Genomic DNA, 23,982 nt, shown 5'->3' on the forward strand with positions numbered 1-23,982 from the left:
ACCAATGGGTGGAGTCTGGAACTAGTTCTGCTGGCCAGAGTCTCTAATACTAGCTGGGCTGAGGAAAGGGGTTGGGGGAGGTATGCCTTATGGGGGGATCAGGCATCATGGCTGCCTTGCAGGAGTCCTATTAGAAACGGTTTCCTAAGAACTGGGTTGCTTGAGACCACGGGAAGCTCCCTGAGCACTTAGCTGTTGAACTCATGTTGCAGGGTGAAGTCTTCAAGGATATAAACTCTGAGGTGGTTAGCAAACATGGCTTTTATTAGAGGATACTCTCGGAATCAGCTCCTGTGGAAAAGAAGGGAAGAAAACAAGAGTCAGTTGAGGGAAAAGTAGAGCTGTGATGCAGGTCCTGGAAATGGGCTCAGCCAGCCCCAGGAGAAGCTCTGGAACTGAGACAGCCCTCCAGAGTTGTCCCAACAGCTGAGCACAAGCCCTTCCTTCCTGAAGGGATATCTGGGTGGTGCATTACGGCATTCATTGCACTCAACATTTCCTAAGGGTCAGAAGAACACCAGCAGCAGGTCCTGAGATATCCGGTTGTTGTGACTAAGGCAGACTACAGAAAATGACCGCCAAGATGAATTCGTTCTTTCAGTCACAGAATCGTAGAGAATGCATTTGTATAGCATCATAATGAATATGCAATTAACATTAGCTAATATCACAAACTTATACTGATATTGACAAAATAGATGAACCAACTATCAAGGAAGCCACATCTATCGATGTGGATATTTAGTAAATGCTGCCGATGATGTGCATTTCAATACCATGCATCAATGTGTTGTATTGTCTGGCATGTAGTATCAGGTATGTTACACTGTATCCTTGAATCAGATTGCCACATGATAATATAAAAACTATATAAATATGTTTAGCTTTTTCATATATATATATATATATATATATATATACATATATATATATATTTAAGAATCTACTCATTAAGATTTCCCATGTTCTGTCAGACATAGTTTTGGGAAACCATGCTCTTATCAAAAGCTACTCCTATTCCTAAGCCTTCCATGCTGTACTCCTACTAGGTCTTTCTGGTGGCTATTGCGCTCCCTCTAGAGAACCCTATATTTAGAAGGCATGAAGAACCCAGACTGTTTACAGAAGGGCTTTGGAGAGACTGTGAATTCCCTAAAATTGAAGGAGAAGTGTGTCATGGTCTATGTACATTTTTCCAGGATAGGAGTCCATAACTCCCATACGATTCTCAAAGGGGCCATTCCTTTGAGTTTATTAATCATTACATCTTCCATGATGCTCTTTCTACTGTTTTCTTATAGTCACTGTGTATATTTGTATTCCATCAAGTGTTATGAACCAGATGAATTCCCATATCTCTTTAGCGCTTTCACTAAGGCCTCTCTTTTAACACACTCTGAAGTTCCTCCTTAAAAAAAAAATCCCCAACTTGGTATGGGTCCTTTTTGAACAGATACCTCCTAACTGAAGACATACATTAATATTCAGGCCCTGATAGTGAATATATCCCAAGTAGGTCCATTTCTAACATATCCAAGAAGCTCCCTAGAGTGGTTGGTATGACTGCTCAAGATGAGAGCACATTCAGGGAGTTCCTTTTCTTGCCTCAATTTCCACATATATTCCCTGTCTTGCTCTGAGGAGAAATCCACTGGGCCTGGGAAATTATATAAGCAAGGAAAAAAAAAAGGCATTGAATTTTTGTGTTTTAGGTATAGCTACCATCATTAGCACTTAACCAAGTATCAGGTAGTGGGCTAAGTGCTATATAAATAATTTTGCTTAATTCACATAACAAGCCTATAAGGTGGGTGTTATTGTTACTCTCATTTTACAGAGGAGGAAACTGAGGCTTAGCAAAGTTAGAGTGCTCAAAGCCACACAGATGATGAGTAGTGAAGGCACATTTGACTCCCAAGCTGATTAACTCCAAGGCTCACACTCTTTTTTTTTTTTTTTTAAGATTGTATTTATTCATGAGAGACAGAGAGAGTGAGAGAGAGGAAGAGGGAGAAGCAGGCTCCCTGCGGAACTGGGAGCCTAATGCGGGACTCAATCCCAGGGCCCCGGGATCATGACCTGAGCTGAAGGTAGATGCTTAACCAACTGAGCCACTTAGGCACCCCAAGGCTCATACTCTTAACCACTAATGTTGACTGCCAGAACCATGTAAGGCTACCTTGTTTGTTGGAGGGGAGGAATAAAAAAAAAATATATATATATATATATATTTATATATATGTGTGTATGTGTATGTATATGTGTATGTGTATATATAAACAAGTTACAAAGCTTAATTAATAATTACAAAATGAATGCCATTTAACCACCACCTAGGTCAAGAGATAGAACATGGCTACTCTTGTGTCTCTTCTTATCCCAGCTTCCTCCCTCTGCACTGAAGGTAACCACAATCTTGACTTTTATGATAAAGTCTTCCTTGCTCTTCTTTATATTTTTACCGCCTAACGATGCATACCTAAACATAATTGATTGGTCTGCTTTTTTTTTGGTGGGGGGAGGTTATATGAATGAGATCATACAATATCTCTTTTTATATCTTGAGTTTTCATTTGCTCAACAGTTTTAGATTGATCTAAATGCTTATAGTTGTATTTTGCTCACTTTTATTCCTGAATAGCGTTCAGTTGTGTTAATGTGCCACAATTTATTCTTTCTGTTGTCAGTAAACATTTGGATTGTTTTCATTTTGAGGATATTTTGAATAATGCTACTATGAACATTTTGAACCTGAGTCCTGGTGTGTATGTGCATGCCTTCCTGTAGGATATAAACCTCCAGGTGGGATTCTGAGTCATGGGGTATACGTAAATTCAACTTTAGAAGAAAATATCAAATTGTTATCAAAGTGACTTACTGCTCTACACTCCCACCTGCACACTATGAGATTTCCCGTTGCTTCCCATGATGAGGCTTATTTAAAAGACAGACTGCAGCTTTGTTCCTTGTCTTCTTTGGGGAAGAATCTCAAGTCTTTTCAGCTGCCTGCCATTCTCTCTTACACAGGTCCACCAGGGCTGCTTTGGTTATTGAACTTCCATTTTCCAGCCACATTTCCTTTTTCTACTTATATTCTGTCTCTTGGAAAAGAAAACACCTCTGAATTCTTATCAGAAACAAATTCAGTGGAACTCATAGGAGGAACAGGAGAAAAAGACCAATAATGGAAATTTCCTAGAAAGATATTCTCTATCAGTTTAGCTATGCTATACAAATGTCCCAGATACAGGAATAATTTTCCTTTTTCCAGGTTATAAGAAACCCAGTCCACACTCCAACCAAACACATAAGTTTAACCAAGGGTTTCCCACAGATGCTGATTATGATTAGTAATGAAGGCTTAGCAGGTTTAGTTTGTCAGAGGATTAAGTAAGTCTCAAGAATGAAAGCTCCTGAAAGGATTTGTGTCTGATATTCAGAATGGAGTCCAGCACATAGTAGGTGTTCAATGAATATTTGTTGGTTGTTCAGTATAAGCTTTGTGTGTCAAACGTCATTCCTAAATATCTCAATGAGAAGCCCAGTGATTTTATAGGTTCTTGAATCTGTAAGGGATGGAAACTTTTGACTGTTACTATAGTCAGCATTTCAACACTCCAAATCAAGCATTTGGCTCACTCTCTCTTTTCTCTAGGCTACGTGCACTGGACTGAGCATGTGATGGGATGAAAAGTCCCAATGATGGACTTACCAAAGATGCAGATCAAGAGAGAACTTCAGGATCTTTCAATTTTCAGTTCCATGTTGATATCACCAAATATAGCTGGTTTTACCATAAGAGAGCTGCAGTATACAAAAGTGATATTTTTGTGTTATTACTCATAATTCATTTAAAAATATTTAGAATGTAACGTCCTATGCCAACCACTGTACGGGGTGACAGAGCAATGACACTGAATAAGATAGAGATGGTTTCAACATTTTGGTCTAGTGTGGCCCTGGTAATTAAATTACATTGGAATTAGAGCCATGATGGAGAAAACAAAGTTGTCTGAGAGCATGAAAAGAGTGTACAAAACACATGAGGGAAACAGGGGAAGGCTTCCTGGAGGAAGGGATATCTAAGCAGAGACAGGAAAGAGGAATAAGAGTTCACCAACTAAACAAGAGAGGTAAGAAAAGGCAAGGCAGAAAGAAGAGCATGAACCAAAGCCAAGAGGCAAGAGAGAACAAGAAAGTGAAAAATGTTCAGAATGACTGAAACACAGAATATATGAGAAGATTGGGAGAGATAAGGCTAGAGCAGAAATCGGGAGCAAGATTATTGAAAACTATATCAAGGGGTTGAGAGCAGTGGGATACTAAAGGAAGATTCTAAGGAAGCCAGTGACAAAGTCAGATTTGGATTTAGAAATTTGTTATCATAATCTAAGCCTGAAAAGATGATGACCTATGCTAAGCAAATGATAGTAAGAAATGAACTATATGTAGGAGGTGCAATTGATAGGAAATGATGAAGAGCCCAGGGTGAGGGGAGGGAGAATTCAAGAAACATATCTTGGCAGTTGGGTGAATGATTTACTGAGACAGGAAACATATGGAAGAGCAGTTTGGGGAACAGGGTAGAATAGCTGGGTTTTGTTTTAATTGTGTTTGAAGTGCTGGTGAATTTTACAAGTGAAGTGTACAGAGCAGATAAAACTAAGGAAAATCTGTGAGTCCCATAGGCAAACTTAGGCACTCTAGCAGCCACTGAGTATCTAGTCATCAAAATATCAAAAATATTAAAGGAAACTAGTTTGGTGGATATTTTTTATTGTCTCATCATGGGCTTACGTTGATTTAATCTTCTGACCTGGCTTCTCAGCCATACTTGCTGAATAAGGACCTTAAAACCTGGTGTTTATCATGAAGCAGATTCCAACTGCTAAAATCCAGATCCTTTTTTTTCCAGGCAACTCCCTGGCTACATTTCGGAGAGGGGACTCGAAGATGTTGGTAATGGAGGTCACATTGTTTGTTGAAAACAACACAAACAATGACAACTAACTTTTTAAGTGTTTGGAAAAGGGTGATGCCTAACATCCTTTATAGCTGCCACAGACACAGAGTTGCACCAACTGCCTTCTCGAACCCTAACTCATCCCTGCAAAGACCTAGGTGTTCTCCCAGGGAGGGCCCAGCTTAGACTAGAAAGATGGTAATTCTTGTCGAAACATAAGTTAGGTTGACCTGTATGGCTTAAGAAACACATTAGACCTTTGAATTCAAACCTTATTGAGCTTTTTGAAACCCCAACCTCTTCTACATCCCCCACTTCTTTTTAGATTACTGAAGTGTTTTTTTTTTTAGTTTCGCAACAAACCTCTCTGTATCTCAGTTTATATCTCAGTTGGTCAGATATTGAGCTAAGGAGAGACAACATTTTTGTTTTGTTTTGTTTTGCATGTAAACTTCACAGTAAGCCTATGGGAGGACACTGGGGATGAGAGAAGTTAAATAGCTTTCCCAGGGTCACAGAGCCCACATTCTTTAGCAACAGTGCTATACTGGTTCCCATTTTCTACCTATTATCTTAACCTTGATGGTGACAATAATTACTGTAAAGGTAACTAGCATGTATTGAGCATTTATTATGCCCCCAAAACTCAATGAAAACACTTTACATAGATTTAGGCATTTCATCTTCACAACAGTTTTACAAAGTACTATTGTCTCCACTTTTAAGATGGGGATTCTGAAGCCCGGAGAAGTTATCACCTGCTGAATGCACACAGGTGACAAGTGAAAGAGCCAGGGCTTGAACACAAAAGCCTGACCTCGGAATCCTCACTGTAATCATTACACTTTGGTTGGGGTAACCTCTTAGGTCCCTCTCCCACCACCCAACCCCTGCTGCCACCTGTTCAAAGGTTCAGTGATTTGTTTCTATACCATGGAGACTTATCACATTATATTTCACATAAGTTACATCATTAAAAGTATGGTTTTGAATGGTTGTGTTGAGTTTATTTGGTTTAACAAGTTTTTGTCTAGCTTAAGCATTGGAAGTAGCTAAGGGAGAAGCAGGTAGAGCCGGTCACAGGTTGGCCCAGGACCAAGTTGAGGTAGTGAGTTTCTTTTTCAACCCTGAAGGTGCAGAGATAGGGCTGTCTTGGCGTCCCACTCCACAGCTTGGGAGAGCCTAGTGCCTCGTCACAGGGTAGAAGCCACCTTTGCCAGCAGGGGTCTCTGCTTCACAAAACAATATCCTATTGACTCCTCTTTTGGATCCAGAAACAGGAGACTGGCTGGATTTTATTCTCAGTGCTCAGGAGGAACTCTAGAGTCCAGATTTCCCAGGACAAAAAAAAAAAACAAACCCACAAACAAACAAAATAAGACAACATTTTACCTTTCTCTAGTTTTTGTGTTTTTTTTTTTAAACTGAGAGAGGATTAGTAACAGGCAACTATAATACCAAAATTTTTTAAAAAATAGATCCTGGGGGCGCCTGGGTGGCTCAGTTGGTTAAGCGACTGCCTTCGGTTCAGGTCATGATCCTGGAGTCCCGGGATCGAGTCCCGCATCGGGCTCCCTGCTGGGCAGGGAGTCTGCTTCTCCCTCTGACCCTCCTCCCTCTCATGCTCTCTGTATCTCATTCTCTCTGTCTCAAATAAATAAATAAAATCTTTAAAAAAAAAAATAGATCCTGAGCATGGTGCCTCCCAATGTCTTCAAGCTAATGCACTAGACTTAGAAATGTACATTTGGCATGCTTTTTTTGTACTTGTACCCTAGTTATCTGATCATCCTCCATTCCCATAACACCTTTGTCCTACCCTTCCAGCCCCTCCCCCGCCCCAGTTCAGGTCTATCTATTTTGATTCTGAACTCTTCTCCAGACCTTCCCTGTCTTCTGCCTCCTGCTAAGGTGACTCTGTTAATGCTAGTACTTTGCCAATAATAGCCAACTCAAAACAATGTATTACCTTGCCTTCTCAGCACAAAAATGTACTTGATGACTGTAGAACAAGTGTATCAACTATAGTGCAACTTAGTGGCTGGAAAATAGAAGTACAGGGAGATGGAAGGAGAGAAAAAGGAAAGTGGTGAAGAAAAAAGAGAAACTTCTAATAAACTCCTCTGTATGGTGTGATATATGCTTTCACATGTTTCTCTCCTAATATTAGACTTAAGAACCTTCCCTAATCCCCACAGTGAGCCTGAACTTTGACTTGCTGAGGAAGTTCAGAGAGCCCTGAATCTCTGGTCTTGATTAGCCAGATATTTTACATCCCCACTATAAGATTATCTGGGAAACAAGTGTAAATGAAGCTGTATGTTCATCCTCATTCTTTTTCTCCACCCTACCCACCCTATGTTCAAATACTTCCCTCCCAGGCTCTCACTTCAGCCCTGAATTTACTGACAAAGCCTCTGCAGCCTGTGAGTGGGAAGGCTGGGGCAGAATGTAAGGAAAGGAAATAAATAATGGATGATGAGTTTGGCTGGTGACATACTGTTGCAACAGCAGCAAAATCTGCAGGAGTTTAGATGCAATTCTGCCGATCTAAAGAGATCTTCAGTACAAGAGAAAGGAAAGAAACTCTGTCTTCAGCAGCTCCATAATTTTGAGCCCACACTTCACGGTTATCATAAGGCAACCAGTGGGGTCCCACACATCCAAACATTTATGATGGTTGAAGGTGTGATCTGAAGTGCATGAAAACAGCTTTCTGCTCAAAAAAAGCTCTCACGTAGCCTGAAATACCCTATTCATTCATCATGATGTCAGGGGAACAGTATTGTATGAGTCAGGTACTCAAATTCAACTGATTTAAGTAAAAAAGGGATTCATTAAAGGCTATGGGTGGAGAGAAATTCAACAGCAGGATGATGGACTAAGAAGCTACAGGCCATTCTTCTCCAGAGAGACACCCTGTTAACAATATACTGACAAGAATACCTCTGTGAGAACTCTAGAGACCAGTCAAGAAGTTACAGCACTCAAGGCATTGTAAAACCAAAAAAGGGTTCCAACAAAAAGGGTAGGAAAATTTGCAGTATTTGGCACACCCATCCCTGCCCTACCCTCATGCAGAATAGTGCTGAGCAACTGGGAGGAAATCCCTCAGACCATCACGATGGAAACAAAAAAGTGGACCATGTGCCTAACATTCTAGTTTGTCTGGGGGTTGCCTGAGTGACTAGTTTCTATCTTGCCTGACTTGGACCATTTAAGAAACTGGTACCAGTTTGGAAGCCACTGAAAACAGAAGAGAGCAGCATGTCAGAACTGCAGAACCACAGGTAGACACCAGGGGGAGCAATAGATCAGAAAAGGTTTGAGATGTCCTAGAACTTGCAGTTGAGCTGATTGGTGAAGGTCTTCCCCTGGACAAAGCTAATAGGCAAAGACCAATACTGCTGGGAGAGGTGGTTGTTTTTTTTAAAATACCCAAATCCCAGCAAAAGATTATAAGGAAAACAAGAAACATGGAACAAAGAGGGAACAAAAATAAAACCCCAGAAACTGACTCCTAAACAAAGAAACAAACAAAAAACAGATCTATGAGCTGTCTGACAAAGAATTTAAAATAACTGTCAGGAAGATGCTCAATGAGTTAAAAGAGAATACAGACAACTAAATGAAATCAGGAAAATGAATAAAATAAGAATCTCAACAAAGAGATATAAAGTATAAAAAAATAACCAAACAGAAAAGATGGAGCTTAAAAATACAGTAATAGTACTGAAAAAAAATCATTGAGGGAGTTCAACAGCCGACTTCATAAAGCAGAAGAAAGAATCAGTGAGCTTGAAGACAAGTCATTTGAAGTCATTGAGTCAGAGGAGTAAAAAGAAAAAAAAGAAGGAAGAAAAGCAAAGAAAACATAAGGTACTTAAGGGACACTATCAAGAGAACTAATATACGTATTAGGGAATCCAGAAGAAGAGACAGAGAAAAGGGTTGAGATCTTACTTGAAGAAATAATGGCCCAAACTTCCCAAATATGAGGAAAGAAAAGGACGCACAGATTCAAGTAGTTTAACCAACTATGAGGGGCACCTGGGTGGTTCAGTCAGTTAAGTGTCTTTTTTTTTTTTTTTAAGATTTTATTTATTTATTCATGAGAGACAGAGAGAGAGAGAGAGGCAGAGGGAGAAGCAGGCTCCCCAAGGAGCAGGGAGCCTGATATGGGACTCGATCCCAGGACCCCGGGATCATGATCTGAGCCAAAGGCTGATGCTTACCCATCTGAGCCACCCACGCGCCCAAGTGTCTGACTCTTGATTTCGGCTCAGGTCATGATCTCAGGGTTGTGAGATTGAGCTCCACATTGGGCTCCACACTGAGCATGGAGCCTCCTTGAGATTCTCTCTCTCCCTCTCTCTCTGCCCCTGCTCCCCAACTTGTGTGCACACCCGTTCTAAAAAAATAAATTAATTAAATAAATAAAATATTTTAAAAGTGGACTATGATAAATCCACAGAAAACCCCCTGAGACACATTATAGTCAAACTATTTATTTTATTTTTATTTTTTTTATTTTTTAGTCAAACTGTTTAAAGTCAAAGACAGAATCTTGAAAGCAGCAACAGAAAAGTAATTTGTAACATAAAAGGGAGTTTCCTTAAGATTATCAGTGGATTTCTCTGCAGACACTTTACAGGCCAGACTGGAGTGGCATAATATATTCAGAATGCTGAAAGAAAAAAAAAAACTGTCAGCCAAGAATACTGTATTCAGAAAAACTGTCCTTCAAAATTTAAGGAGAAATTAAAACTTTCTCTGATAAACAAAAGTTGAGGGGATTTATTTATTACTAGACCTGCTCTGCAAGAATTCTTAAAAGGAGTCTTTGAGTTGAAATCAAAGGAGAGTAGACTGCAACACAAAGACATATAGAAATTTAAGATTCTCTGGTAAAGGTAAATATATGGACAAATATAGAAACCTGTACTACTGTAATTTTGTTCACAGAATTTAAATGACAAAAACATTTAAAAGTAATTATAAATTTATGTGAACAGGTATATAATATATAAAAATAGAAGTTGTGACAAAATAAAGCGGAAGGGTGGTGTTCTAAAGGAGTAGAGTTTTTATATGCAATCGAAGTTATTATCAATTTAAAATAGAATTCTGTAACTTTAAGATGTTTTATGTAATTGCCGTGGCCACAAAGAAAATATTCCGTGAGATAGCTAGTCAAACTCATAAAACTAAAAGTGGAAAGGTGGTTACCATGGGCTGGGAGGAGGGGGAGGTGAGTTTTTTAATGGGTATAGAATTTCAGATTTTCAAGATGAGCAAGTTCTGGAGATCTGTCTCACAGCAATGTGAATATACTTAACACAACTGAACATAGACTTGATTTTTTTAAAGATTTTATTTATATATTTTTGTGTGAGAGAGAATGTGTACAAGAAGGGGGAGCAGCAGAGGGAGAGGGAGAAGCAGACTCCATGGAGCACGGAGTCCAATGTGGGACTCCATCCCAGGACCCTCCCAGATCATGACCTGAGCCAAAGGCAGGCGCTTAACTGACTGAGCCAACCAGGTGCCCTGAACATAGACTTTAAAATAATTAAGAAGGTATATTTTATGTTTTGTTTTTTTTTTACCACAGTAGAAAAAAAAAAGACTACTGGGGGTGAGGGGAGAGTTAGAGTTTATTGGGAACAGAGTTTCAGTTTTGCAAGATGAAAAGAGTTTGGGAGATGGATGGTGGTGATGGTTGTATAACAATGTGCATGTATTTAATGCCACTGGAATATATACATAAAAATAGTTAAGATGGTAAATTTTATGTTTTGTGTATTTTACCACAATTAAAAAAAAAAACTCACTAAGTCCAAAATAACCAATGAGTGTGACTATATCAATGAATTCACCTCAAACTAAATTGTGTCCCACTTTTCCTGGCATAGCACATTCACAATCCATTACATAATATTCCCAAAGATTTGCCAATAGAAATAAGCGAAATGCTGCCCAAAAACCTGGCATGGGGTAGGTTACAGAATCGCCAGCACTAGATTCAGGGATACACAGGCAAGAACAATGCCGCCAACTCATGCCATGAAATAAATGCACAACGTGGGCAGCATGCTACCACCACAAGACACTGGACACTGCCACCTGACCCCTTCCACTAATTCTGTCACTGGCAACACTTGTCAAAGCAGTCCACAGCTTCTCCCCCCAGAAGACTAAGAATCAATGAACCATAAGGTAGCAATTGACAGAATAATTTTATGGAGACTTCATAGTAGCAGAGTAGCTTTAAAGCCGTATCTTAGGAACTAGTGATACTGTAACACCTTAAACATGCATTGATAATATTTTTCAATTTTACAATTAGGAAATTAAATTTACAGAAAAAAAAGCAAAAAAATCTAAAGAGCTTTGAATTTGAAATTCCTTTCAATGCCCTGAATTTCATCTGACCTTTATAATAAAAAGGCATGCTTTTATACATATTGTGATCAATAGTTTAACTCATTTTTTTTAAAGATTTTATTTATTTATTTGACAGAGAGAGAATGAGAGAGAGAGCACATGAGAGGGGGGAGGGTCAGAGGGAGAAGCAGGCTCCCCGCCGAGCAGGGAGCCCGATGCGGGACTTGATCGTGGGACTCCAGGATCATGACCTGAGCCGAAGGCAGTCGCTTAACCGACTGAGCCACCCAGGCGCCCTTAACTCATTTTTTTAACCTTATATAAATACCCTCTTGAGTTCTACCAGGTAGCTAGGTACAATAAAAAAACATAACATCTATTTCTCTCCTGAGGTAGCCAGCCTCCAAAATATTCCTTTAACATTTACACCCCTGTGTAGTCCCTGCCACTTTGTCCAGGGTTAGTCTGTGTGACCAACAGAATATGGCAGACATGATGGTATGTCACTCTTGAGATTAGATTTTAAAAGACTATGGATCTCTTAGGGACACCTGGGTGACTCAGTCAGTTAAGCGTCTGCCTTTGGCTCAGGTCATGATCCCAAGAGTCCTGGGATTGAGCTCCACATCAGGCTCCTTGCTCAGTGGTGAGCCTGCTTCTCCCTCTGCCTGCCACTCCCCCTACTTGTTCTCTCTCTCCCTCTGTCAAATAAATAAATAAGATATTTAAAAAATAAAAAATAAAAGACTATGGATCTCTTAGATCTCTCACTCTGGGGGAAGCCAGGTACCCTATCATGAGGATACTCAAGAATCCCTATCCTACCTGATAAGGAACGAAGATGTCCAGCCAACAGACAGCAAAGAATGGAGCCTGCCACCATGGATGTGAGTAAGCTCGGAACCGGAAGCTCCTTGAGTACAGCCTTCAGATAAGAACTTCAGTGCCAGCCAACAGCTTGACTGCAACTTCCTGAAACACCTCGAGTCAGAGGTCCCCAACTAAGATGCTGCCACAGAAACTGTGGGATTGCTTAAAAATAATAAATGATATTTTAAGCTGCCGAGTTTTAGGATAATTTGTTATGCAGCTGTACATAACCAATACATCTCTCCAGCAGTTCTGTAAGGGAAATGCACGTGCACATGTGTGTATGTTTCAGAAAAAGCTGTTAAAATGTTAAATGCCTGCTGACATATATGTAAAACTATGAGAAATGGAACAATGCCCCCAAAATGCACATACTCAGGCTGCTGCCAAGTAGGTAGATTTTGAGAGTAAAAAGGTCCAAATTAGGGGGGCCTGGGTGGCTCAGTTGATTAAGTGTCTGCCTTTGGCTCAGGTCATGATCCCAGGGTCCTGGGATCGAGTCCTGCATTGGGCTCCCTGCTCCATGGAGTCTGCTTCTCCATCTCCCTCTGCTGATCCCCCTGCTTGTGCTCTGTCAAATAAATAAATCTTTTTTTAAAAGGTCCAGATTACCTCCAAATAGCTTATCGTACTAACCTGAAATTTTACCAGTAGAGATAAATTTCACTGGGTCTTGTTGTAGATGGTCTTTGAGAGTCTCCTGAAAGGCATAACATCTTAAAATAGCATTTACAATAAGGTCATGACAGGAAACAAAAGCTAATTCTAATGATGCGTCTGAAGAAACTTTTAACATGGAGATTATTTACAAAAGTGTGGGCATGGTTATAGGAACTAAGAAAGAATGTTGAAGGTTCCAGAGATTAGCAAGCTATGGAAGATATTTGGGCAAAAGGCAGAAATTGTGTTAGGAGAGTCCACTGCCAGGTGGACCCTAGGAGTAGGGGGCGACCAGTCATAACTATCATAATGAGAGGACATAGCCACCCCCAGAACCATGGTGCCAAAGCAGGGAGGGAATGGAAAAGAAATGTATTAAATCTCTCTCTACCCCCATCCTCCAGGCTCATCATGTGGGTGCTTTCCTTTGGGTAAAGCTGAGCCGCAGAAAGAGGACAAAGGAGCCCACTTGGTGCAGGGGTCAGTCCCCGGGGGCACAAAGCCAGACAGAAAAGGGCAGAGAATAGATGGTGGGGTAGCACAGCATTAGAGCATTTTCAGATTCTTAAAGAACCTTGAGAATTATCTAAGACAGTCCACTGGTGTGTAAATCCTCTTTATTTCATCCCTAGCAGAAATCCAAAAATGCCAAAGGCATGGCTTTTGGAGTCCAGCTGGCCTGCTCTGTGCTTCCAAGCCTTGTGACCTTGGGCAAATTACCTAACCTTTGAAAATCTCAGGTTTCTTTTCCTATAAAGTGAGCGTCATAATAACCTAATAGAGTTATGGTAAAATTAAATAATATACACAGAGGTGAGGAGACTTATAATACTTATAATTTAATATAGGCAGGTAGGTAGGTGGATAGACAAACTCTGGAGTGATGCATGAAAAATAAGTAACAGTGAATGCCCATTGGGAAGAATTTTGGAGGAATGAGTCCAGGGTAGAAGGAAAATTTAATTTTTATTATATGCTCTTTTTATAGTGAGTACAGCTGGATTTTTTTTCCCTTGTATATGTCCTATCTTTTTAAAAAAAACTCCCTTGACACCAACAGCCTTTCTTGTCTTGTATTCTGCTGCTTATTCCATTTATTCCACAACTATTACTTACTAAAATGCTTACTACTGTACTAGGTGTTGGGGCGACAAAAAAATTAAGATACCATCCCTGCTTTCAAGTAGCCAAAGTCTAGTTGTAGGGACAAAAAAGCAAGCAGATAAGCATTATGCAATGTAGTTAAGTATGGCCCGTCTGATTTTTCTTATTTAAAATTTAAAGACACATACACACACACATAATCCCCCTTAAATGACCCCTCTTTGGTTGCCCTTATCACATTCTAACATCCTATATAACTTATTTATTTATGGTGTTTATTTTCAGACTCCCTCCACTCCACAAAGATGAGAATTTTTGCCTGTTCTGTTCATTGGTAGATCTCTAATGCCTGAAATGATGAAATTTTTCAGTAGATGTTTGTTGAATGAATAATTGCTATGTGATATAAAAGCATGAAAAAGGAACTGCCAGAACAAACCATAAGGAACACTGAATTTGTATATGGAGGTCAGTAAGGCTTCCCAGGAGAGGTGACACCTTGTGCTAAATCTTGAAGAAAATCTAGTGACTTTGGCTGAAAGACCTAACATTTTAAGAGCACGCAAATGAGAAATACAGAGAGATGAAACACACAGGAAACTCAAGTCCAAAGGCATAAAGGTGTAAGAGAGATTGGCACATACCGAAAACCCAACATATGACAATAAATATTGGTTGCTGGTAATTGTTTATGCTGGCTGGGTGATGGGTTCTTGAAGATTTGTTATACTGTTCTTTCTCTATGTTTAAAATTTTCTGTAATACAAAGTTAAGAATAAATGAATAAACTATTTTAATGAGTATAAAAGAATTTTAAAAATGAATGGTTCTAGGCAGGGGGGCATGGTTACATTTACCAGCCACGTGTAAGAGCAGCCAAAGTGGGGTGGCAATAGGTGGGGGAGGGGGGGAGAAGAGGGTAAATACCTGACAAGGAATAGATAAATCAATAGTTTTCCAACTGTAAATGACAACTCAACTCAAACTAGCTCAAGTACAAAAGGGAATTCACTGATTCACATACTAGCGAGTACAGGGTGTACCTGGCATTAAAAACTACTGGATCTAAGAACTTAATTGACACCACCAGAGCTCTGTCTTTCCTCATATTCCTTTTGCCTCTGTTCAAATTCATTTCTCAGATACTCCTCCAGGTGGTGAGTGAGATGACCATTGATAGCCCCTACCTCAAAGCCTCCCATCTTAAAGAACATTTCTCTCCCAATGACTCTGTAAATCTCATGGAAATCTCTGATTGGCTGTATTTGGGTTATGTGCCTCTCCCTGAACCAATCACTGTGGGACAGGGAGATGAAATAATATGATTGGCCAAGCCTGGAATAGATGGTAGCAAGTGGGGGAAGGGGGGACCGCACCTCAGACACCATGATTGACAGCTCCACCAGGACCACATGGAATAGGGGAAAGAAGGATCCCCTAAGGAAGGGATGCTAGCAGATCCAAACAGCTGACATCATGGCTCTCACAGAGTGCCATAGTTGATATTGGAGATGAAAAGGTTGTGGGGTGCAGAGTGGATTGAGTAGTAGGAAAGGGTAGGGATAGGCAGAGAGACCTTATTTTTCTAAATCAGGCTACACTGAACTGGGCACTGGAATTATAGAGAAATTTGTTGTCGGGTTGGGGGTGAGTGGACAGATGTGGGAAGAATGAAAATCTGAGGCTCACATTAGCCTCCTATGGCAAATGCTACATCTGGGCATGAAGTGGTTAAACATCTCCCACTTTTCCATAGAGGGATGATTGAAGACTGAATATGGATTAAAAACTGGTGATGGGAATGCTGTAATTTTCTCAGGTAAATTGTGAAGTTGAATGCAATTAGAAAAACATCCTCAAAATAGCTTTGGTTTGGTTGGCATGTGACCAAACCCTGAACAGCTTAGATTAGTATAAAAGAGATTCAAATATCTGTCTCTCACATATGCTTAGGAAACTGAGCTGAAGGAAGAGGAAAGCAGGCCATGCCATCTGTTTAGGAGGTATGCAAGCTCCCAAGTGAGTTGGGAAAGAAAAGGGGCTTTAGTCTTTTAAGACCAGTAAACAGTGAGAAAGACACAGGCTCAGAGAAACAGAAACAAGGTCAGAACCCAGGACAGATAGAGAGTCTGAGACCTGTAAAGCCAGCAGGAGCACCATGCCTTCTGCTGTGTACCACACCAAGTTCTTGCCATCAAAATAATTCCACATACATCTTCTCTAAAAAAAAAAACCCTCCCTATGTATCTCAGCAGTAATGAGTTCTTCCATTAGTGGTAAGGTCATGCATAGGATTCACTGGCCTGCGCCCAGAGCTTGCCTGTTAGGAATGAAAGGAGAGGTTTTGATGACATTGAGCCAAAGGACCACGAGTGCTAGAAAGCTACTGTTGGTCAGTCATCATTCTCTCCTGTGAGGTTAACGAGCATACAATACATTCAAGAGCCATCAACAGATGAGAAATCAAAATACTACTTTATTTTCACTTGGATAGATGCTCAGTTTCTTAGTGCAGGGCTCTCTTGTGAAAGCAAGGTCAGAGCAAGCAGCTGACAGAAAGGCCTCCCCAAGCCTCTCCTTCCCCACTACACACTGAAATCTTCTCACCCTCTGTCCTGCCACATTGGACCAGAAATGGAAGCAATAAAAAGTATGCTCAGCTATGCATTTGAGGAAGAGAAAACAAGATGGTCAGATCCCAAGAGGAGGCCTTGGCTCAGCATATCTATTCCTGCTGCATGAAGTAGAAGAAAAAGCTGCATGGAGGTTCCTAACCCTGCCCTTGTTAAATGTGGCCCAACTAATTTCCTGGCATCTAACCGATCTAATGAACAAGTCCTCTCTGGCAGAAGGCAAAGGTCAGGAGAGAAGGGGAGACATGAAACCGCCCTTTTCTCTAAATACTTGCTCCTCAAAATGTGGGCCCTGGACCAGCAGTATGAGCGTCATCTAGCAGCTTGTTAGAAATGCACAATCTTGGGCCCCACCCTAGATGAAGGGAACCTGGGAGTGGCATTTTAATAAGATCTCCAAGGGATTCATACGCACATTAAAGTTTGAGAAGTACTGAGTTTCTGAATCCCAAATCCATGCCCAAATTGTCATTTCAATTTTTGCTTGCTTCCAAAACTAGTGCTCTGCATATGGTCAATAGTTAATGAAAGGATGTTTGAGAAATTCTTTGGGGCACCTATTTCATTCCATGTGAAGGGAGGAGATCATTTCTGAGAAACCAGCACCCATTCACCAATGAGTGGCTTAGAGACAGAAGCACACTGGAAGCAACCAAACAAAACAGTCCTAGACATCCACGCATAGCTCTGCCGCGTAGGACAGATGGACATAGTATATTTCCTCTCACTTCCCCCCCCCCCCATAATATTCTCTCCTTTCCTCACTAATGCTCTCCTTCATCCAAGCTACTATGAAGCTTTTGTGTCGGGCTGTGCTTCACACACAGGCTAGTGCCCCATGCATTACATGCCTCTTGCAGCCCTGTCCTCAGACCCAAAATCTAAGAAGGAGATACTGCTATCTGTAGGCTATCAAAAAGCAATTTGGCACATCGGTTTTCTCCCCTTTAAATAGCTGTGACTGTCATGACCCAATTCATATCTTATCTCTGACAGTAGCAGTCCCAGGCCTGGATCTTCATCCAATATTTGCCTGGGTAAGAAGTTGACGATAAAAACTCAGAGCACTCAACCCCCAATTTCTTCTCTTTGCTCTACCTGATATAATACCTTACAGTAAAAAGGGCCAGGGGCTGACAAATATTTATGGATTAACAAGAGTCTGCCATAATATCATTAGGGGATCCAATAATGACAGGATTTAATGAATAATGATTAAATTACCATCTGCTGAGCACTTATAATGTACTTGACAACAACCTTATGAAGTAAGTAGTCTTCCCATGTAATAAGTGAGGTAATTTGAAGTTTTCAGAAATTGAATGACATCCAGGAAGCAGCCAAGATAGAAACCCAGCATACCTCTTAAGTACAAAGCCTCTCAACCACTACGGTAATATGATGTTTCACTTGTCAGAAAACACTGCAAACTCCCCGTGTGAGTAAAGAATCATTTTCCTTCTCTGGGGCTAATGTGAGGATTAAATGAGATTAAAGATGTTAACACACTTAGAAAAGTAAGATACTGTAACATATAAGGTATAATTTAGTACATTAAGATCATGTCCAAATAAAAGCCCTCGGTACTATACAAATGGCAACTATATATGTAAAAAATTTTCACACTTGTAATTAAAGATACCCCAGGTCATTCAATATACAGTTCTCATTCATCAAATTAGAAAATGCTTTTCAAAGTTTAACCTCAATGTTGGCAAGGATGTTGTGAAACTACTACATTGCTGGTGGGAGCCCAAGTTAGTACAACCTTTCTCAAAGAGCAAATAGGTAATATGTTTCAAGACATTTTATAAAAAATCAACATAATCTCTTGTAAGGAAAAATAAATTAGGACAAAAATTTAAGTACAAATACAGTTGAGAGCATAGATTCTGAAGCCAGATTGCTTGGATTTAAATCCCAGCTCCACTACTTACAAGCAGTGTGTCCTTGGGAAAGTCTCTGTCACCTGGTATCCAAAATGGGGATAATAATAGTACCTATTTCACTGAGTTGTTATGAGAATTAAATGAATTATTATATGTAAAGTACCTAACCCAGTCCCTGGCACAAAGAAAGCATGATATATAAGTGGTATCTATTATTTTTATTATCTTAGCATTATTTATAGTAATAAACAATTGGAATCATTCCATCTGACCATAGAAAAATGGTTAAGTACACCCTGGTACAGACATAAAATGAATATTATGAAGCCATTAAAAATGAGGCTTTAAAAGACTATTTAAGCACATATATTGTAAAGTAAAAAGAGCAGGAAACTCTATATATCACCCCCATACCACTCATGCTTGCTAAAAGGGCACATTGTACAAATAAGGATGTGTAGAAAACAAAGGGTGGGAATTACATCAAAATATCAGCAAAGAGTGTATTTGGGTGAAGGGATAGGGTTGGGGGTTTCTTCCCTTACGTTTCTGGACTTTACAAATCTAGGGCAGTGCTTCTCACACTCTAGTATCTTTGTCCCTTAGCCCCAGCCAGTTACCAGCAGACAGCCAACCCTCAGCCTGCTTGGAAGAGTGAATGAAGGAATGGAACCTCCGGAGGAAGGGCACGGAACTGTCCTGTAAATGGAAACTGGAACGCATGCACGCCCAGACTGATGACCCACAGTAACAGGTGTTTTCCATCTCCGATCTCGGTGATTCATTCTGCACAGCTGCCCGCACACAGAGGTGTCGGCGGCTCCTAGAATACAACACCCCACACGCAGAAGTGCACAGTGTTCCGGACGCCTGGGCGGCCACACACGGAGACACACCTCGGCGACAACCTGGATCCACAAAAAAGAAGCCCTGCCATCTTAAATATATTAATGCCTGACTGCAAAGAACAAGAAGCTATGGCTTGTGCCTACGCCCCTTGCTCCCAGCCGCACCTTTCTAGTTTTCAAGCAATCTATTGAGGGTGAGTCTGCATGCGTCTGGTCGCTGGTGGACCCCCTCTCTAAACACACACACACACACACACCCCTTCCCCCATTCGTCTCTTTCAGACTAGGACCCCCTCCCTAAACACACACACACACTGGCGGCCCCCCTCTCTAAACACACACACGCACACACACACACACTGGCGGACCCCCTCTCTAAACACACACACACACACCCCTTCCCCCATTCGTCTCTTTCAGACTACGACCCCCTCCCTAAACACACACACACACCGGCGGACCCCCTCTCTAAACACACACACACACACCCCTTCCCCCATTCGTCTTTTTCAGACTAGGACCCCCTCCCTAAACACACACACACACACACACACTGGCGGACCCCCTCTCTAAACACACACACACACACCCCTTCCCCCATTCGTCTCTTTCAGACTAGGACCCCCTCCCTAAACACACACACACACTGGCGGCCCCCCTCTCTAAACACACACACGCACACACACACACACTGGCGGACCCCCTCTCTAAACACACACACACACACCCCTTCCCCCATTCGTCTCTTTCAGACTACGACCCCCTCCCTAAACACACACACACACCGGCGGACCCCCTCTCTAAACACACACACACACACCCCTTCCCCCATTCGTCTTTTTCAGACTAGGACCCCCTCCCTAAACACACACACACACACACACACTGGCGGACCCCCTCTCTAAACACACACACACACACCCCTTCCCCCATTCGTCTCTTTCAGACTAGGACCCCCTCCCTAAACACACACACACACACACACACACACACCGGCGGCCCCCCTCTCTAAACACACACACACACCGGCGGCCCCCCTCTCTAAACACACACACCCCTTCCCCCATTCGTCTCTTTCAGACTAGGACCCCCTCCCTAAACACACACACACACACACACACACACACCGGCGGCCCCCCTCTCTAAACACACACACACACCGGCGGCCCCCCTCTCTAAACACACACACCCCTTCCCCCATTCGTCTCTTTCAGACTAGGCGCTTCTCCGAGTGTTGGGTTGAATGGGAAAGAACGGGCCCGTCTTTGTCATTAACCCTCCCCTCCTTCGGGCGAGCCAAGCTTCTTCCGGGTCAGCGACAATACCGCCACCCCAATCGGGCCCGCGGTCCCCCATCCCGCGAGCCCTGCGCCCGCGAGGGCCAGGTCGCCACCGCCCGCAGGTTGCGGGAGGGGAGGAGGGCGAGAAGGGCGGGCGGCGCGGGAGAGGGGGAGGGAGGGAGGGAGGGGACGGCAATCCGAGGAGGAGGAGGAGGAGGAGGAGGAGGAGAGAGCAGCCTACCGCCGCCGGCGAGGAGAATGGGAGTGCGGGGCGCCAGACCGCCGCGGGGTGTCACGGCCGCGGCCAAGCTTGCCGAGCGCGGGGCAGGCGCCCGCCGCTTTTAAACCCGGGAGGGCGCGGCGCGCGCGGGGCGCCGGGCGGCGGCCGGATGGAGAGGAAGGGCTCGGCGGCCGCGGCCAAGGGGAACCCGAGCCCGCCCGCGGCCGGCGAGGCGCAGCGGCCGCCGCCGCCACTGTGCGTCCCGGGCGGCGGCGGCGGCGGCGGGGTCCCGGCGCGCGGCCAGGCTGGGGCGGCGGCCGAGCCCGCCGAGTGCATCCGGCGGGCGCACGAGTTCAAGAGCCAAGGGGCGCAGTGCTACAAGGACAAGAAATTCCGCGAAGCCATCGGCAAATACCACCGGGCGTTGCTGGAGCTGAAGGGGCTGCTGCCGGCGCCCGGGGAGCAGGAGCGGGACTCGCGCGCGGCCTCCCCGCCCGGGGCCCCAAACCCCGGCCGCCTCTCGGAGGAGCAGAGCAAGACCGTGGAAGCCATCGAGATCGACTGCTACAACAGCCTGGCAGGTGAGCCGCGAGCGCCGCGCCCGGCCCCTCCTCCCCTGCCTGCCCGCCCGCCCCCCGCCCGGCGCCCGGCGAGGCGCCCCGGCCCTCGGGTCCCAGCCGGCCGCTGCGGCGCGCCCGCGCTGCCCGCTTCCCCGCTGGCACCGTGCTGCCCCGGGAAGGGGGACCCGGGAGGGGGGCGCTTTGGAAAAAGTGACTTTTAGGATTACACCTCCCCAAACTCGTCGTCATCCTGTGTCCCTTCCCCCTCATCCATCGTAAATCCCACCTAAAAATAACTGGACAGACAGAAGGAGCCCCGGCTGGCCTGGTGGCGATTGCCGTTGCTACTGCTCACCAGGGGACCTGGGTCCAAATGCGGGAAGTAGCGCCCAGGGAGGGCACCCGCACCCACCGCGTGCCCAGTGGCCGCTTTCCTCAGGTATCATTGGCACCAGAGCTCGCCCTCACCTTGCCCTCAACTGACAGCAGCCCGATGGGTAAAGTCCTTCCTGCCCCAAGTTCCCTTGGCCTCGGTAGCAAAGGGCAGTTTGTCGCGATGCCTTCAGCATCTTGAGCAAAATGGATGCCAAAATGCCACTTCTTCTTCTCTCTGAGCTCTGCTGGGGCCCCCGGTTGCCAGGTGAAGAGAGCGATCTCAAAGGGAGGCTAGTTCATGGTTGAGCTTGAGCTGTGTGCCACATCCTGGCTCTGTTAGCATTGGTCCTCTCCCAGCGGACTGCGGGCCCGAGGGAAAAGGGCGCCCCAGCAGAGCTCAGAGAAGGGGAGGTATACCTTCCAGAGTTCACTTTGGGGATTTAGGTCAAAGTCAGGCGTTTTTAAAAATTTAACTTTGCCACAGGAAATTTAAAGTCTCTTTTAAAAAAGGAAGAGCTTGGGTCATTCCAGGCCCTTCCTGCGGGAAGGTGGGAGATGTTGGCAGGCGCAATGGCCTTATATTTGGAGAGGCATTCTGTACTCCTCTCTCACCCTGTTTGGTGGGATTTGGGCACGGTCCAGCTCCTCTGGCCAAATAAAAGGCCATTACTCCTAGTCCCTAACCCTTGAAGTTGCCTAAACTAGCTCCGGACAGTTGGAGCAGAGGAGCTTCAGGAGAGTGACTGGGTGTGGCCTGGGGAGGGTGAATGTGTTTTGGGCACAGGAAGTTGGGGGATGGAAAAAAATATATCAGTAATTCTGTTCTGTTCCCTTTGAGGTGTCTAGTGCCAGACTGACTCTGTGTTCCCATAATGCCATGCCCAGTATCACCTTTAATCAGGCAAAACCCAGCCACTTTATAAATTATAGTTTACAAATGTAAGGGATTAATAGAGTAGTAGCAGTTGTAAAAATGGTGGTGCCCATAGCAGTCCTAGTAATAATGGCACTAGGTAAAGTAGTCCTGTAGCAAAGATGGACTATCTCAATCCATCATAACTGCAGCTTGATTCTCTTTTTATTTCCCGTAAGCCTCTGGCATACTTGCTTCTGCCTGATGAATAGTTAAAGGGCAGAGTGGCCGTGGGTGGAGGAAGAGGCACTCCGGATCACTAATGCGGTGATTTCAGAGTGGTCATGGAGTCTTATATTTAGTCTTAGCCATGGGCATTCTAGGGTTGCCCCTCACCCCACGCTTTTGGCTGCTGGCCTGTGGCTAGGACTGCCTATCTCCTACCGGAGAGGTGGTTACATTTCCTTGGTGAAACCAAAGATGTGTCCTTGGTCAGGCAAGCCCAGTCAGGGCGGGGCTGAGATCCCGCCAGCTCCTGACCCCCGCCCCCACCCTGCAGGCGCTTGGAAAACTTCAGTGGTGAGAGAATGGAGAGTAGCAATAGCAGATCTCCCCTCTGCTGCCTTCTCCAGCGCTCACCCCTTCTTCATATTAATAATTTACTGTGTGTACTGTGCTAGTCACTCTACATACAATGCGCTTTTTAACCTTTAAAACAACTTGCTATAAGATTGCAGAGAAAAAAAACCCTGAGGTTCCAGAGCCATTCAACTCCAAAATCAATGTTCTTGCCATCACACCTTGATGCGCAAAGTCACTGTCCTCTAGGCCTCTGGCTCCCTGAATCTAGTCTCAGGTGGGCTTCTGTTTGGAGCTCTGAGCCCTGGGAACCAGGAGAAAGAAATGCGGGACCTTAATTCAAAACTCTGATAGGGCTCTTCCTAAGTATTTTCAAGTTTCAATGAGAGAGAAAAGAAGAGTACTTACAAGCTGAGCAGTCCTGTCAAAGCCAAAATCTGTATCCTGTATAGAAAATTCAATTGGGAGAAGGGATCCTGGAAGTCACCTAGAGAAGGAGAAGACTGATGTTGGTTTTCTTTGGGATAATGCTTAAAATCTGTTACTAATGTCTAAGAAATCCTAGCTAATAAGAAAGTATCCTTTCTTGTTGGACTACAAAAGTAATATGTACCTCTAAAGTATATTTTCTTTTAGAAAATACAAAAAAGTTTAGGGGCGCCTGGGTGGCTCAGTCGTTAAGCATCTGCCTTCGGCTCAGGTCATGATCCCAGGGTCCTGGGATCCAGCCCCACATCGGGCTCCCTGCTCAGCGGGAAGCC

General features: G+C 43.6%; 1 protein-coding gene and 1 long non-coding RNA gene across 4 annotated transcripts in view; one reads left to right on the plus strand and one right to left on the minus strand.

Annotated features, from left to right (window-relative positions):
* Positions 1-243: 243 nt before the first annotated feature.
* Positions 244-22,119, minus strand: LOC123861746 (uncharacterized). 3 transcript variants are annotated; one of them, XR_010405234.1, is made up of 6 exons: positions 20,876-21,013; positions 19,180-19,414; positions 12,857-12,920; positions 3,713-3,804; positions 2,895-3,101; positions 244-291 (listed from the first exon to the last, which is right to left on the minus strand). It is a non-coding gene; the product is annotated as an uncharacterized LOC123861746 (long non-coding RNA). The 3 variants fall into 3 exon arrangements; XR_006795125.3 differs by lacking the exons at positions 2,895-3,101; positions 19,180-19,414; positions 20,876-21,013 and adding an exon at positions 21,883-22,119; XR_010405233.1 differs by lacking the exons at positions 244-291; positions 2,895-3,101; positions 3,713-3,804; positions 19,180-19,414; positions 20,876-21,013 and adding exons at positions 9,046-9,650; positions 21,883-22,119.
* TTC9 (tetratricopeptide repeat domain 9) overlaps positions 20,884-23,982 on the plus strand; it is a 33,446-nt gene continuing 30,347 nt past the window's right edge. Inside the window, exon 1 of the mRNA XM_045901119.3 lies at positions 20,884-21,435. Within this exon, the coding sequence (XP_045757075.1) occupies positions 21,024-21,435 (412 nt within the window). The 5' untranslated portion in view covers positions 20,884-21,023. The remainder of the gene's footprint in view (positions 21,436-23,982) is intronic.

Source organism: Mirounga angustirostris, unplaced genomic scaffold, assembly GCF_029215605.1.
Source record: "Mirounga angustirostris isolate CCGP_5_RB_7025 unplaced genomic scaffold, mMirAng1.0.hap1 SCAF_9, whole genome shotgun sequence".
Taxonomy (NCBI): domain Eukaryota; kingdom Metazoa; phylum Chordata; class Mammalia; order Carnivora; family Phocidae; genus Mirounga; species Mirounga angustirostris.